General features: G+C 42.2%; 1 protein-coding gene across 1 annotated transcript; it reads left to right on the top strand.

The window, feature by feature from the left end:
* The first annotated feature begins 246 nt into the window (after window positions 1–246).
* Window positions 247–16224, top strand: LOC139540151 (guanine nucleotide-binding protein G(i) subunit alpha-1-like). The gene is made up of 9 exons (XM_071343740.1): window positions 247–664; window positions 11732–11774; window positions 11956–12097; window positions 12567–12724; window positions 12851–12979; window positions 14098–14227; window positions 14580–14733; window positions 15395–15586; window positions 15840–16224. Exons 1-8 carry the CDS (start codon window positions 547–549, stop codon window positions 15583–15585), a joined length of 1065 nt encoding a protein of 354 aa, XP_071199841.1. The 5' UTR covers window positions 247–546; the 3' UTR covers window position 15586; window positions 15840–16224.

Here is a 16224-nt window from a genome sequence, read left to right as displayed (position 1 = left end):
TGTAAAGATAAAACAGAGATAGATATGATATTGCATATAATGCACCCAACTGCTTTTTGAACCTGTCATGTATGTTATAAACTCACAGGTACAAAATGTTGCCTTCATCTCAATGGGTTCTGGGCATCACCTCAAGAGAGCAGCAATATTATCAGTTTGGTGCCAGACAGAAAATATAATTTGATGCGGGTATTAAAAAGTGCTGCGCGCTATCACGCATGCGCATACATTGGGTATTTGAAGAACAGGAAACAAACCTTTCAACAGCTCAAAAGCGTAAAGAAACGTGAAAATTGTGAACACTGCCGAAACATCAGAATACGTATACATCGGCAGATAACAGAGATAGAAACAGGAACGAAACGTTGTTTTCAAGTGAAGTAATTTTAATAGTGCTGCTGAGAAACAATTTGTTTGGCTAGCCTGGGTGCGAGGCAAGGGTTGTGTTTGAATCTCCGACTCGAGGGAGGCGCCCTCCTTTTAGCTTGTGCATGTTGAACATTTTATCTATTTAACTTTTACACCTTTTGGGGAATCTGCTTAAAGATGGGGTGTACTCTGAGCACGGGTGATAAGGCGGCGCAGGAGCGCAGTAAAATAATCGACAGGAATTTACGGGACGACGGGGAAAAAGCAGCACGGGAAGTCAAGCTGCTTCTGCTCGGTGAGACCAAGACGGAGTGTCGAACGAATGTTTGAATGAGAAGTTAGCTTGCTGGCTAACCTGAGCTAGCTTATATTGCTTAACTATATATCTAACAGTTTTATACAGTTGGTGTACAATAGTTTGATAGTGTTAACATTGACAACTTTGCTGAATGAAATTAAATTGAACAAATCCAAATTGCTAGTTAATGTTAACCTAGTCAATAGCTCGCTAACTAGCTACTTAGCTAGCCCTGTTGGATAGCAAACTACTGGCCATGCAGCTAGCCAACTACCCCATCCATAGTTAGCTTTTAACTGGCTAGTTAATATCTACAGTGTCACGGCTAGCTAACTGTTGTCTCAATCAGGGCCCCGTTTCCCAATAGCGATGGAATGTATTCTTTCGAGTGTTTTAACTATGCATATTTCCTACAACGGCCGAAGATGTAATGTAATTGCGTTTCCCAAAACACCACGCAGAGAAATCGATCGTTACGTGCTTTGTTGGAGCATGTCTTTACTGATGGGGTCGAAAGCGAGATGAAAGGGAGCGCTGCTCTCGGATCATCTTTCTCAATTCAAATATTTCATACTTCTGACGACGGAACATCTCCTAGAGTTTACCCAATACATTTCATAAGTCACCGATTTGGAACATTGTGCACATGTTAGGCTACACATCATGAAATGGGCATATATTGAGACAAATCAGACAGTAGCCTAAAAGAAGCAAGTAACTCAATTGAACATTAAATGTATTTCAACATGCTTGAAATATGCCTATTTTATATTTTAATGTAGTCATCTCACTTGTAATTTGAAGCGTCTCTATATACGTCGCTTGTTTGTATCAGTTGCAGACATCGGCAATATGGTATTGGTAGTCAACTATAGTACTCGGCGGCCACAGAGAGACGGATAAACCATGTTATTCTATGTTTAGCGGAGATCTTTGTATAAAGTGACGCGGGAGGGCAGGAAAGCAACAAACGACACATTAGTTGTACTTTCAAGGGAACTGGGAGTGGGGAAATCGAGGTCAAATCGTCCGTGATCTTAGAGGCCGAAGTTTCCAACTTGGAATTCCGAGTCGGATGACCGGGGTTAAACGTTTTTTCCCATTTTTTTCCCCCATTCCCAGTTGTCTGGAACACAGGTCTAAAGTCGGCCATTTCCGAACTCCAAGTTGTTTTGGACGTGTATTGGCTGTTCTAATGCCTAGTTTACGTCGACTTGTGATGTATTTCATTAAGCCGTACATCTTCAGTCTTGCCTCGCTACCGAACGTAAAAGTGTCGTGTTTGTAACGCAAGATGGCGAGCCTGGCCATTTCATTCATGGCAGGATAAATGTATTGTTTCAGGTGACGATAACATGTTTTTCCTCAACTTGTTTCTCTAACTCCATAGGAAGTCAAGCTAGCTTGCACTGTAGTGCAGCTAGCTAAAAGCTAGTCTAGGTTGAAGATACCATTGTTTATTATGATGGTAACGACGTTTGTTTTTGGTTATAGTTATTAGGTAGACGTCGCTAGCTACAATGGTATCTTCAGCCTAGCTTTTAGCTAACTAGCTGCTCTGCATTGTACGCTAGCTTGACTTGCTATAAACTGAGGGAAAGTATCTAAACAAAACATGTTTTATTATTACCTGAAACTATATATGTATCCTGTGACAGTTTGCGGTGGAATACATGAAGTTGCATGTATTTTTTAGAACTATAAACTAATATTTTCAGTAGCATATTATTTTTCCAGTAGTATATGATTTATTTCATTACTGCGTCCTCTAGCCACGTTGAGCAACATATTTCCACAGAGAATGACACAGCAGCGTTGGTGATATGTCAGTGACTGTGTACATTGACCTGGCCTAACCTCAAATTCCAAGACTTTGACAGCCTTAGTCCTGTGGCCTGATGAGGTTTTAATATAGGGCTCATAACATTTCTTTAACGTAGGGCTCTGGTAGCATCAGGCATTCATTTTCATGCCGATCGAAGCTCTAATCAAATCCAGACATTTATATGCCGGGATAATATTTTATATATTCTTGGGATGGAACATTTGTAAAACAAAGTATTCAACCGTAGTTGAGAACCCAATTTTTAATTACCAACTTATTTGAGAGCAAAAGTGCAAGGGCAACAATATACTGTATTTGGTGCAACTGTAGTGAACGTTCGAATCTAGTAGCAGCCATATGACATATCACACTAGCTAAAATATAAATCCATAACAATCTCGCTGGAAATGGACACAGATTCTTCTACTCTCCTTTTTGATATAAATGATTCCCACAGCATAAGAATACGTTTCTCCTTTTGCTTCCCAAATAGACTTATCTTTTGTGTATACTACTGAAATATTAGATATGTTTTGTATTTTGCAATTGTGTCTCTTGGTTTTGTCCATAGGGACTGAACTCAAGCTCTGAATTTCTCCTTTTCATTAGAATAGTTTTTTCCCCCCCTGAGTGTTTGGCAGTGAAACCTGAAGTCCATGCACACTGTCTGTGTGATGTCTTTACATGCAAATACTCTGCATCCCCAACCTGGCTTCCCAGAAAATGTCCATTGGCAGCTCAGGCAGTCTAGAAGAAGTGTGTACCATTGTGCACGATTAAGGCACATTCCAAGGAAGATGGATAGTGTCATGTTTATGATTCTGGTCTTGGGATGGTTTTTGATACATTTTGTCAATGTAACATACAATGATTACTAGCGCTCATTAACAAGCTACAGTACATTTGCAAGAAGTACAACCCAAAGCCACTGTAGGAAACTTCATAATAGATCATTTGGATGCTAACATGGAACTCTATCTACCAGTCTTTCTTCCCTAATCTTGTGATTTTAGCCTGAACTTGGCTGACCAAGATAACTGAGTAGCTTGTCACTTTCCTCACCCTGTTGGTTGTCTTGAGTCTCTACAACAGGCGGTTGCTTGGCAACATGCACAGGCTGGTTCACATTACCAGCTGTGAGGGAAACTGTGGGCTAAACAAATGCAACTGGGGCATAATGAAGCACTCTCACCTGACTGCTTCTGGAAGACCTAGCACGGTTAACCAAACTCGCCTGACTCAAAGGCTTGGGGATGAACCAAATGTTACCTGGGCAGTGGCTCTAAGACGAGGCATGATGACCCAAACTTACATGGCTCTAAGAGTTTGGAATGAATCTAACTTACCTGCCTACCCCTATGAGCCAGTAGGGTCTTTGGCACAAAGTAGCTTTCCCCAACCATTAGGTGCTCTGCATCCCAGGCATGTTCCAGTCCGTGTCGTGTTAGTTGCCGTATCAGATCTCACACCTGGGGCACAACGCAATATGTGTTCTGTAGGGCTATCTTGGTCGACCGAAAGTCATCTGTTCTTTCAACTAATTGATTGGTTGAAATTTTAAACCGTGTATTTTTCCATATAGGCACACCCTGTGTTTTCAAGGTTATACTATACTGAACAAAAATATAAATGCAACAATTTTACTGAGTTACAGTTCATATAAGGAAATAGTCAATTAAAATTAATTAATTAGCCCCAATCTATGGATTTCACGACTGGGCCAGGGCGCAGCCATGGGTAGGCCTGGGAGGGTTTAGGCCCACAATCTTAGGAGCCAGGCCCACCCACTCAGAATGAGTTTTTCCCCACAAAAGGGCTTTATTACAGCCAAATACTCCTCAGTTTCATCAGCTGTCCGGGTGGCTTGTCTCAGACTATAGGTGACGAAGCTGGATGTGGAGGTCCTGGGCTGGCATGGTTACATGTGGTTGTGAGCAGGGCTCACAAATAACTTTTTTCCTCGCCGTCCCAAAATGCAATTTCAACTGTCCCAAACGGAACTTGAACAGTGACAAATATCTTTTTTATATATGCCTACATGGGTCTAGGTCATTTGCAGTGCTTTTAATGTGATTGGTGTATTTCTAAAACAGTCTATATTGCATAAACTTGTTTATAAACCTTTTTTCATCTTTATGAAAACAGAACAATAACCATTACATTTAATTATCATTGATTAATTTAAGATGTATACAATATCTCAGAGAACAATGTTATTGTGAACTGGTTACTGAATAAACTTAAGTTAGAGATGTTACATCCTACCACCAGCTGCCCCATTTTTAAACAACATAACTAAAAAATATACAATAAAGAATGTGTGTGTTCCCCAGCCTTCACTTTCTCTGCTTCACCCTCGCCTTGACCTTGTTGAGAGCCACCACTTGCTAGCAGCCATGATCTAAAATTAACTTTTTGGTACACCGGTCACTGTGGCAGATGTATTTTTTTATCTATCTAGCAGCCACAAAAAAAAAATGTTAGCAGCTAGAATATATTTAGCTGAAATTACACAAATGGATTAGCATGCATTGTAAGGTTTCTAAAACAATACATTTCTTAAGTCATGTGAAATATTTCATTTTTTTCTGATCCTAGCCTTTTAACCAAAATATCAGATGAGACAAATGTTCACCTTCCACCTTTAAGGGTGGGAGGTTACCGTGGTAATGCGACTCAAGTCATGTTTGTTCCTGAGCGATTGAGTCTGACTAGTATCCACGTTGCTTCTCTTCCCTAGCATTTTGAAAGTCTAACATTGTTTTGTTCACAAGCTAGGTTGTTTTTCAATAATGGCCAAGGAACACAAGGACAACGTCTCACTTCAGTAGACTTACATTTCAAGTAAATTAAACTTTTATGCCTGTGTGCAGCGCTTTTAAAAATGAATCTGACTCTCTGCTCTTCATGTGTGCACGCACAGCCCCCAGCCAGGCAGTGTTGCAGCGCAAGGCAGAAATACTTTGCACATTTTAGTGTGCATTTGGTTCAGGTCAGGGAGATACAACCATAATCTCTAGAATATCATAGGAGCTAGCCATAGCCTACATACTATGCAAATGCACACGAAACCTCGGCTCTGGGCCGGCGGGCCCGCAGACAGGTTGGGAGAGTAAAATGTGTATACTAATAGGCCTATTTGCTCAACATTGGAATGATATTATACATTTCCATAACCAAAATATTTAAATTTGCAATGCCTAGCCAGGCATATCATCGTTTGAAACCTGGACGTTTTACATAGCCTATCTTACCTTGGCGCCGGAGAGGATGGCTGCTGTTTTTATTGGCTCTTAACCAGCGTGCTATTTTGTTTTGTTTTTTTCCGCATTGTTTGTAACTTTATTGTGTATATGATGTTGCTGCTACTGTCTCTTATGACCGAAAAGAGCTTCTGGACATCAAAACAGATTACTCGCCTCGAATTGGACAAATATTTCTTTTCTTTTAATAAGTTGGACGGGAAGGATCAATCAATCAATCAATTTTATTTTATATAGCCCTTCGTACATCAGCTAATATCTCGAAGTGCTGTACAGACACCCAGCCTAAAACCCCAAACAGCTAGTAATGCAGGTGTAGAAGCATGGTGGCTAGGAAAAACTCCCTAGAAAGGCCAAAACCTAGGAAGAAACCTAGAGAGGAACCAGGCTATGAGGGGTGGCCAGTCCTCTTCTGGCTGTGCCGGGTGGAGATTATAACAGAACTATGCCAAGATGTTCAAAAATGTTCATAAGTGATATAAGGATATACTCCAAACATCCGAACTATTACAGACTACAAAGGGAAGCACAGCCGAGAACTGCCCAGTGACACGAGCCTACCAGACGAGCTAAATAACTTCTATGTTAGCTTCGAGGCAAGTAGCCCCCATGTGGTAAGGATAGGCAACAACGCATCCTCCACGCTGATCCTCAACACCACTGTTGTGTCATCGGAAAACTTAATGATGGTTTTGGAGTCGTGCCTGGCCGTGCAGTCATAAGTGTACAGGAGGGAACTGAGCCCGCTAAGGGTGCATGCTCAATCCCCTTCTGTACTCTCTGCTCACTCATGATTGCACGACTCCAACGTCATCAAGTTTGCTGATGACACAACAGTGGTAGGCCTGATTACCAACAACGATGATACAGCCTATAGGGAGGAGGTCAGAGACCTGACCGTGTGGCGCAAGGACAAAAACCCATCCCTCAACGTGATCAAGACAAAGGAGATCATTGTGGACTACAGGAAAAGGAGGGTAGAGTATGCCCCCATTAACATCGACGGGGCTGTAGTGGAGCAGGTTGAGAGCTTCATGTTCCTTGGCGTCCACATCACCAACAAACTAACGTGGTCCAAGCACACCAAGACAGTCGTGAAGAGGGCACGACTAAACCTGTTCTCCCTCAGGAGACAAAGTATTTGGCATGGTCCTCAGATCCTCAAAGTTCTACAGCTGCACCATCGAGAGCATCCTGACTGGTTGCATCACTGCCTAGTATGGCAACTGCTCGGCCTCTGACCACAAGGCACTACAGAGGGTAGTGCGTACGGCCCAGTACTTCACTGGGGTCAAGCTGCCTGGCATCCAGGACCTCTACCAGGCGGTGTCAGAGGAAGGCCCTAAAAATGTTCAATGACTCCAGCCACCCTAGTCATAGACTGTTTTCTCTGCTACCGCATGGCAAGCGGTACCGGAGCGCAAAGTCTAGGTCCAAGAGGCTTCTAAACAGCTTCTACCCCCCCCAAGCCATAAGACTCCTGAAGATCTAATCAAATGGCTACCCAGGCTATTTGCATTGCCCCCCCCCCCCCCCCCCCACCACGCTGCTGCTACTCTGTTATTGTCTAAGCATAGTCACTTTAACTCTACCTACATGTACATATTACTTCGACACCGGTGCCCCCACACATTGCCTCTACCGGTACCCCTTGTATATAGCCACATTGTTATTTTACTGCTGCTCTTTAATTATTTGTTATTCTCTTTTTTGGGTGGGGGGGTATTTTTTTTAAACTGCATTGTTGGTTAAGGGCTTGTAAGTAAGCATTTCACTGTAAGGTCTACTACACCTGTTGTATTCGTTGCATGTAACAAATACGATTTGATTTTAATAGCCTACAGCCAAAATCTGACCATAGAAAAAAAGCAAAGATTTCCTGATATGCCATTAAAACCAGCATTTATTCTACTGTCCAAAGGCAGTAAGGCACAATCCTTGTTACATTTTCAGATATTCCCTCTAAGTTTCTACAATTAGGCTGTATATCCATCTCTGTTGCAATAATAGAAAACGCTCGCATCAGGTGCGTGTTTTAGAATGGTGTTCTCCCATAATAGCATTTTGGAACATTCACGCAAATGGCTGAGACGAGACACATTGCTGCGCTTGTAATGTAAATTATTCATAGTTTATCAATTTTTAAGGTAAATGTTGTGATCTTTTTCATCACTCTTCTTTGTTTAAACATTTTAGTATGGCACCACTGCTGTATGCACTTCTGCAGCACAAAGGTGTTTAGGGACCGGGGAGAGAATGCAAGAACTTTAAACTACTATTTTCGGGGCAGAATTTCCAAATGACATCAGTTTGACTGGTTTGTAAGTTAATAGAAGGTTGTGAAAACCCAACATATTTCTGATACGATTTCAGTTTGGCTTGGATGCATATTTTATGTGGTTTGAAATATGATAAACTTGCTTATAAAGATTGATACTAAATGTGCATTCACATTCACTCAAGATGCTGAAAGAAATCACATTTCTTCACTCGTGTTCCTGAGTAACGATTAAGCTTACATTTTGGTGTATCATTTTACTGCAAGAAATGGTCCAGATTTCAGTTCCCATTTAACCCCTCTGAACAGTAGGCTACAGTTCCCTTGACGTGCCATAGGCCTGCGTGCCTTCAGAAAGTATTCATACAGTGGCTTATTCCACACTTTTGTTGTTACAGCCTGAATTCAAAATCTATTAAATAGTCTCACTCATCTACACAGTACCCCATAATGTCAAACTGAACAATTTTTGGTTGTTTAATTATTTATTTATTTTAGTTTTTTGCCTGCATTTGGCTTAGGGGTGGACGATTATGAAGTAAAATTCAAATCACTATTTTCCACTGTCCGGACAATAACGATATACTGTCCAATTAAAAAAAATATATATGAGCCCTTCAAAGTTTATAAATGACAAAATATTGCCTTTAACCTTAGAGAAACAGAAAGTGGGCAATGCACTTTTATTAGTCTTTTTCTGTGGCAAAATTGCGCACATGAAAAAAGTATACGAGTTAAATATGCAGTAAAAAAAAAAGTTCTCAGGGTGTAAAGAGTATTTAAACTTTTTCCTGACAAATATAAATGCAGTCTTTTTCAGCACAACACCAGTCATTATGAATTTAAGTTGTAAACCTTTTCAAAATAACTTCTTCAAGCCTTAACCAGACAGTCTATGTTTCTCAGTTCACCATGTAACAATTCACTACCTCCCTCTTCACAAGTTCTGTGCCAGGAACACCAGCCTATTGACAGTTTCTGGCTTCAAAGTTGCCCTGTGGCTTGTGACCACACTGCCCCCAGTGCTAAATGCTATCTGAGGGCCAACTTGTGGCAGGGATGCCTAATGTAAGAAGCTCCCAAGACTCTACTTGGACTTATTTGCTGATTGTGGAGCAGTGGCAGCTTCTTTCTCTCTCACTCTGGTCCTCTTCAAGAGCGAAGTCTCCCACGGCTGTGTTCCCTACCAGGAAGGCTTCTGTCTCAGAGGCAGCTCACCTTCACCTCCACCAGCTTCTCAGTGGTCATGTAGGTGGTCTTGAACCTTGGCTCCAGAAAGGTAGCCATGGTGAGCAGCTCATCTGTTTCAGGGTTGGTGTATTTGTCATTCAAGTAATTGAGGACCCTCATCTTAATCTCTCGGGTCAGTTTGGCTTCGCCCTCATTTGATTTCAGAACCTCGTCTTGAACAAATGGAGAACCGGCTTCATATAGGAGACACACACGTATGTCTCTCCTGACAGGGCGTCTGTGAAATCCTGGAGGGGCTTAAGTGCTGTCGTGATAGATTCAAAGACCTCAATGTCTTGCCAGGAGGGTGCAAGGTGCAGTCACTTTAGTTTTAGTTTTTTCTGCTGCCAGGACTTGTGTGATGGCCTTTTCCTGCTCCAGGACTCTTTCCATCTGCAGTCGGGATTCTGTGATGTGCTTGTAGAGGGGCAGGCTCAGTTTATCCTGTGCTCTTGTCATGGCCTTCTGCCTCTTCCACCTCGGAAAATGTGCTGACCACTTGCTCACTTCGGTGTCCTGGGAAACCCGAGGTTCGTTTTGGACGCTCCTCTCTGAAAAATAAAATGGTGAGAAATAATTACATATGAATCACAATCATTCAATATAAATAACATTGCATCTGTAATTACAACAATTTACAGCATGGACACTGGACACGATTACAATTGAATCCATCTATAGATTTATATACAGCTGTAGTGATTGTGAGAGCTATGTTGCTTTAGACATTTATTGAGTAGGCTATTTATTATTGAAAGAGGATATATTGAAACCATAGGCTAATGTATCAATTATAAATAAAAGCAATGTAGTCCATGTAATGTTTGTATATTGCACACACTTACAAATTATAGACTTGCATAGCTGTATATATTCGGCTTAACGTATAAGAAGGATCCGGGAGGGTCGTCAGCTATAACTTTTAAGGAGTACAATAGTTCTGTATTTTAAGTTATTTTTCTACCTAGCTCTGTTTTGGATGTTGAGACTTACCAATAGCAATGTGTAGTCTGAAACACCCTAGGCTTGTCCATTTGTTCAGCTCCAATGCTTTGACGGTGTTCTGTCGCTAGTCATACATACTTTGCGCTACTCTTTCAAGCCCGAGGATGAAAATGCCTCCCTCAGCACAGACCAGTCCAGAGTAGACTTTGCGAGTTCACTGTCATGCAGCCTCTGAGTGTTGGAGGGCAAATGGAGCAGAGCTTCGCCACAGGCATGCTTGTAACTTTACAGCGAAGACAACTGCTTGTCTCTAGCCTAAACGATGCTTGCTTCCAGCGCATTTTATAGAATTTCACAAACCATGTTGCGGGCCGTTTTTAATTAATCCCGGGTCGCCGATTTATTGTTTTGATAACAAACGTTGTTATGTTACCTAGCTAGCTAACAACCTGTTAACTTGACAATAGGTTTAGGCAAATTTTGATTTGGCACAGGAAAAAAGGAAAATGGTCTGCTACCCATGAGTAGTGCTTCAAAAGGTAGTTCATATAGGCCTAAACTATATATCAAATTCTTTCTGGTGCGTAATGTTTAAAAAGGGAGCAATGTGTGTTTGTGAGCGACAGGTATGTATGAGAGTGAGGGAGCAGGTGTGTGTCTGTTAACTGCATGAAACCTTCACTCTTCAGTTTTCTCCTTACTGACACAATGACATGCAGATCATTTATGCGTGTGTATCACAGGTTTGTGGCACCTTAATTGGGGAGTACACGCTCGCGGTAATGGCTGGAGTGGAATGGTATCAAACATGGTTTCTATGTGTTATAATGAGCCGTCCTCCCTTAAGCAGCCTCCACTGATGTATATTACTTCCTCCCATTCCTCCAGCCAAATCACAGGTAGGCCTTTGCAAATATTAGCAAATCAGCCATTCTATCCAGTATTCTATTATACACTGAACAGTGAAGTTCAGTTCAATGTGTAGTATTGAGTAGAAGTGTGCTTTATTTGATTTTTTTTTCTCTCCTCCACTGGGGGTATCGCGAAACTACTCGGTATCATGATACTTGGCCTGGTATCGTTGTAAAACACTATTGTTTTTTATTATTGTGACATTCCTACTCATATCAATCTTTGCCAAAGTGGATGTGACGCTGTGGATGGTGTACACAACCAGTTAGCCAGAGTATAATGTGGGATGCTAAGTCTTCAGCATGCCAGACCTATAAGCTCATTGGTAGGAAGATGCAGTTAATTAATCCTATTAAACTAGAGCCTGACGAACTCCCTTTAGGGCAGATCAGACACTTGGTTTCCCAACGCTGAATACCTATGAGCTACTCAGTCCCTGGACAGGTTAGTCTCATAGGGCCTTGTGCAAAACGTGAGTTAGGCTGCTTACATGTTAGGATCTAGCCCAATAGCTCAAGTCAAAACAGCCATGAATGAATGGAGAATGTTAAGTCTATCACTCATTAATTGGCCTCCTCCCTTCTCTTTCCCTCTGTCCCTGTCTCTCTCAGGTGCTGGGGAGTCAGGGAAGAGTACCATTGTCAAACAGATGAAGTAAGTTTCTCGTTATCTAAATAGTTTACGGAAATGTTCACTTTAGGTGTATCAATGTCGTTCCATAACACATTTGAATAACAGGCAATAGGCCTAGTTTGTTCATGCTTTCTTTCTCTCTCCTGTTGTCCTACTCTGCCACGTCTTGCTACTTTCCCTCGCTCTCTCCCTCCCCTCCCAGGATCATCCATGAGGCGGGCTATTCAGAGGAGGAGTGTAAGCAATACAAGGCGGTGGTGTACAGCAACACCATCCAGTCCATCATCGCCATCATCAGAGCCATGGGGCGCCTCAAGATAGACTTCGCTGAAGCAGCCAGAGCGGTGAGTGGAGTAGGACACTGGGAGATCTACACACTGATTCAAGAGCAGTTTTGTGCTTTTATTTTGTACTCCTTATAGTTAAGATGAGGTTTTGTGAGGGCAAGCTGATCCTAGATCTGTGCCTGGGAGTTCAGGAGTGGTGGTTAGTCTATTGGGTCAAATGGCAGGGGATAGGGTTTGGCTATAAGAGGCACGGGGAGGGTTGATGGTAGTTTTAATGGAGAGGTGAAGAAAAGTAATTCCCAGCTCAACCTCTAGCCCTGACCTCAAAAAGATACAAATTTGTGCTATTTCATAGATGGAAAAAGTTAATGGGTGGAAGTAAACAATATAGCTCAACTTTACCCAGCCAGGTTACCAGAAGGTCTGCGATGAATCTTAGGTTTAAAACAATAGGGAGAATGTCTGAATAAACCCTACCTTATTGCTTCTGCCTCCTAACCGTTAGTTGTTTCATGTCCCCTACCAGGATGATGCTCGTCAGCTGTTTGTGCTGGCGGGATCGGCAGAGGAGGGCTTCATGACCGGTGAGCTGGCCGGAGTCATCCAGCGCCTCTGGAAGGACGGGGGGGTCCAGGCCTGCTTTGGCCGCTCACGAGAGTACCAGCTCAATGACTCGGCTGCCTAGTGAGTATCTCACACACACACACACACACAGAGTCCTGCTTCAGAAAGTACACTAACCTCCTCCACACAACTGCAACATTCAATAAACTGCTAACACTGACCTCCCTATCCATCATTCTCTCCCAGTTATCTGAATGACCTGGACAGGATAGCCCACGGAGCGTACGTGCCCACCCAGCAAGACGTGCTGAGGACCAGGGTGAAGACCACCGGAATCGTGGAGACTCATTTCACCTTCAAAGACCTCCACTTCAAGTGAGACAGTCCCCAGTGTACCCACTCTAAGGGTGCATCACTGTAGTGTCTGAAACCACCTCATTTAACAGCTGTACCCACTAGTGCTCCTTTTTGACAAACACCAATGTTACACTAGTGTATACACCCTTGTGTTATACAAGGAAAATTGTGACAGTAAAGACTTGTGAAGAACAGCATCAACAACCTCTGCATAATCAAAACAGCTACTTTGTGAGAAGGTGTTAATGTTCAGTTAGCCATTATGTAAAAGACCAGTGGCCTGGCTTTGGCCACATGTGAGAACAGGTATGCCAGCGCCATGGTCCAGTGATGAACATGTGCCAGCCCTCGTAGATGGAAACAGAAAAGTCTGAGCCTTGTGGGTAAAACACTGAGGTAAATCCTGTATGGAGATGCGCCATAAGGGGGTCTCAACAGGCGAACCGAACGAATGTGCTCGCATACTCACTTAAAATACCTTCGCTTGGAAAAACTAGAACAAAACAACAATGGAACTTGGTCCATTTTGAGACACTTGTAACCAGTATACACTTCATCAAATTCAGAATGAATCTAAGATAACTCAGGAAATCTGTCATTAATTTAAAAGTTTTTGCCAAGGAGATCTTAGTCGTGAAATTTTACATCTAAGATGTTTGGTGTAGTATTTCCCAATGGCAAAAATGTCCATGAAAACAAGTCGTCTCTCGTTGAATGACAACTAAGACCTTATTGAAGAATCCCTACAGTTGACCAATCAGACGAAGGGGCGTAGACTTCGGCTCCCGACTTCAACTGGCCGCAAAAAGAAAATGTGCTCGAACAGCCCCCCAAAAACCTTACCGACTTCCAAAACTAACAGAAACGTCAGAAAATGTTATATTTGCACAAACTCTTCCGAACTGTTTTGGCTGGGAAGCATGCGGACGCCTTAAGCCAGCTGATGACACCCTCTAGTCCACAGAGGGTTCAGTTTAGGGCTAAAGTTTGCCAGCTGTAGTGTTCATGAGGAGTGTGATGGTTTGTGAGAGAATGCAAAACGTTTAATGTAGAGCTGTTTGAAAATACCTTTTGAAAGTTTTGTGTGCGTGTTTGCTCATGCATACTAACAGTCCGTATGTGTGTTTTTTCCCCAGAATGTTTGACGTGGGGGGTCAGAGGTCCGAGAGGAAGAAGTGGATACACTGCTTTGAGGGAGTCACCGCCATCATCTTCTGTGTGGCACTCAGTGACTACGACCTTGTGCTGGCCGAGGATGAGGAGATGGTGAGACTCATCCCTTGCTCATCAGTCATTGATATTGCTCTCCCTCTCTAATCCTTATACACTCTCACTCACGCTTCGGTCATCTTTCTCATCTCATTTACTGCAATCCCTCAGTCATCTTTCATTCTTTCTCATATGAAACAAGTGTTCATTTATCCACAGATCCAGTTTCACATTTTCTGCCCCTATTGCGTCAGGAAGACAGAATTACATCAGAACCATAGCAACAGTTGTGAAATATGTTTTATATGCCTTTAAAAAAAACATTATTTCAAAGAACAAACTTGTATGGTGTGATACCCACAAACATGTGTAACTAAAAGCATTGTGTGGTTGTCTTTTTGTCCCTCAGAACCGGATGCATGAGAGCATGAAGCTATTTGACTCCATCTGCAACAACAAGTGGTTCACAGACACCTCCATCATCCTCTTCCTCAACAAGAAGGATCTGTTTGAGGAGAAGATCCAAAAGAGTCCTCTCACTATCTGTTACCCGGAGTATGCAGGTAAGACACACATATATGTATCACTATCAGCTACTCTACAAATCATCTTGAATCCCACATTTTAGTGAAACTGCTAAGCCTTGCTCAGGTTGAACGCACAGCGAGTTCCAGGTCATCTTAATCTTCACAACGTGACTCCAATTATCAGATCTCACCACACCTGCAGTCAATTCTGTTTTTCCTGTGTTTTTATATCATACTGTAAAATAGCTGATGAAACTAACACTTCAAAAGTGTAAAAACATTTGTTCAGTGTTATTTCCTGATAGTTGCTGGTTGAAAATACAATCTACACAGGACCTTCTAATCAGCAGGTTTGCATGGGCGGAGGTTACAGCTTTCCATGGTGACATCACCATGTGCTTAATTGTTTAATAGGCCAATAACGGCTAGTTTTCAGTTCTCTCCACTCAGGCCACTCGCAGATAGTCTGAGCAAAATTCTTGCTTGAGAAATATTTAGCTAACAAGCTATTTTTGCCCATATTTTATTTTTATGGAAATCTATAACAGTAAGGTACTTCATTGTTACCCAGAAATTATTTGAAATTGAAATAATGGCTGCATAGGACCTTTAACATCTCAGGAACTCACAATGGTGAAGGTAAAAGACTAAACTAATTTATGGCTGTCTCCCTTTGTCCTTGCCCCGACTTTCCAAGGCTCCAACACGTACGAGGAGGCAGCAGCCTACATCCAGTGTCAGTTTGAGGACCTGAACAAGAGGAAGGACACCAAGGAGATCTACACCCACTTCACCTGTGCCACCGACACCAAGAATGTGCAGTTTGTCTTCGACGCAGTCACCGACGTCATCATCAAGAACAACCTGAAGGACTGTGGCCTCTTCTAGGGTAGTCTGAACATTAATATATCTTATAACATGTTAGAGACTCAATGTTCTTGAAAGGCAATTACATGTTGTAATAATAAAGGGGTTGTATTAAGACTTTCTAGAGTCTGGCCTGGACAGATGCTCAATTCCAAATCAGCCTCTCTAGCCTGATGCCATTGTGTAGGTCTGAAACGATTGCATAGGCAGTATGGCATGGTACCTAGTATATCATCGATGTTCTCTAAACATTGTTTTACCTTCTTTCTGTACAGGCAGTGTGGTGGCCAGCGTGTGTTCAGTGACCATTTTCTTTGGGACGTCTGTGGCTGGAGGGGGTTGGATCATGGACACTTTGTAGAGAACCTCACTTAACCTCTTAACTTTAAACTCAAAGTTTTTAAAATGCCATGTAGAAAACGTTTGTCTAAAATATTTGTACAACTGTCACTATGGCTGGAGTTTTTCACTGTTTTTAAGATGTTTTTGTTTTAACCGGTCAAGTTATTTAAAAAAGGATGGAGGGTGGCCTTTGCATTTGTTTCTTCTAGGAAAGGAATGGAGACATTTTTCTGTTTAGGTACTTGCGCCTTTGCATGCCTTAGTTCCAGTTTTTTGGGTTAAATGGTAGATGTTATAATTGAATACCACCCCCCCCCC

Source organism: Salvelinus alpinus, chromosome 15 (genome assembly GCF_045679555.1).
Source record: "Salvelinus alpinus chromosome 15, SLU_Salpinus.1, whole genome shotgun sequence".
NCBI classification, from domain to species: domain Eukaryota; kingdom Metazoa; phylum Chordata; class Actinopteri; order Salmoniformes; family Salmonidae; genus Salvelinus; species Salvelinus alpinus.
This window is presented reverse-complemented; position numbering and strand designations above follow the sequence as displayed.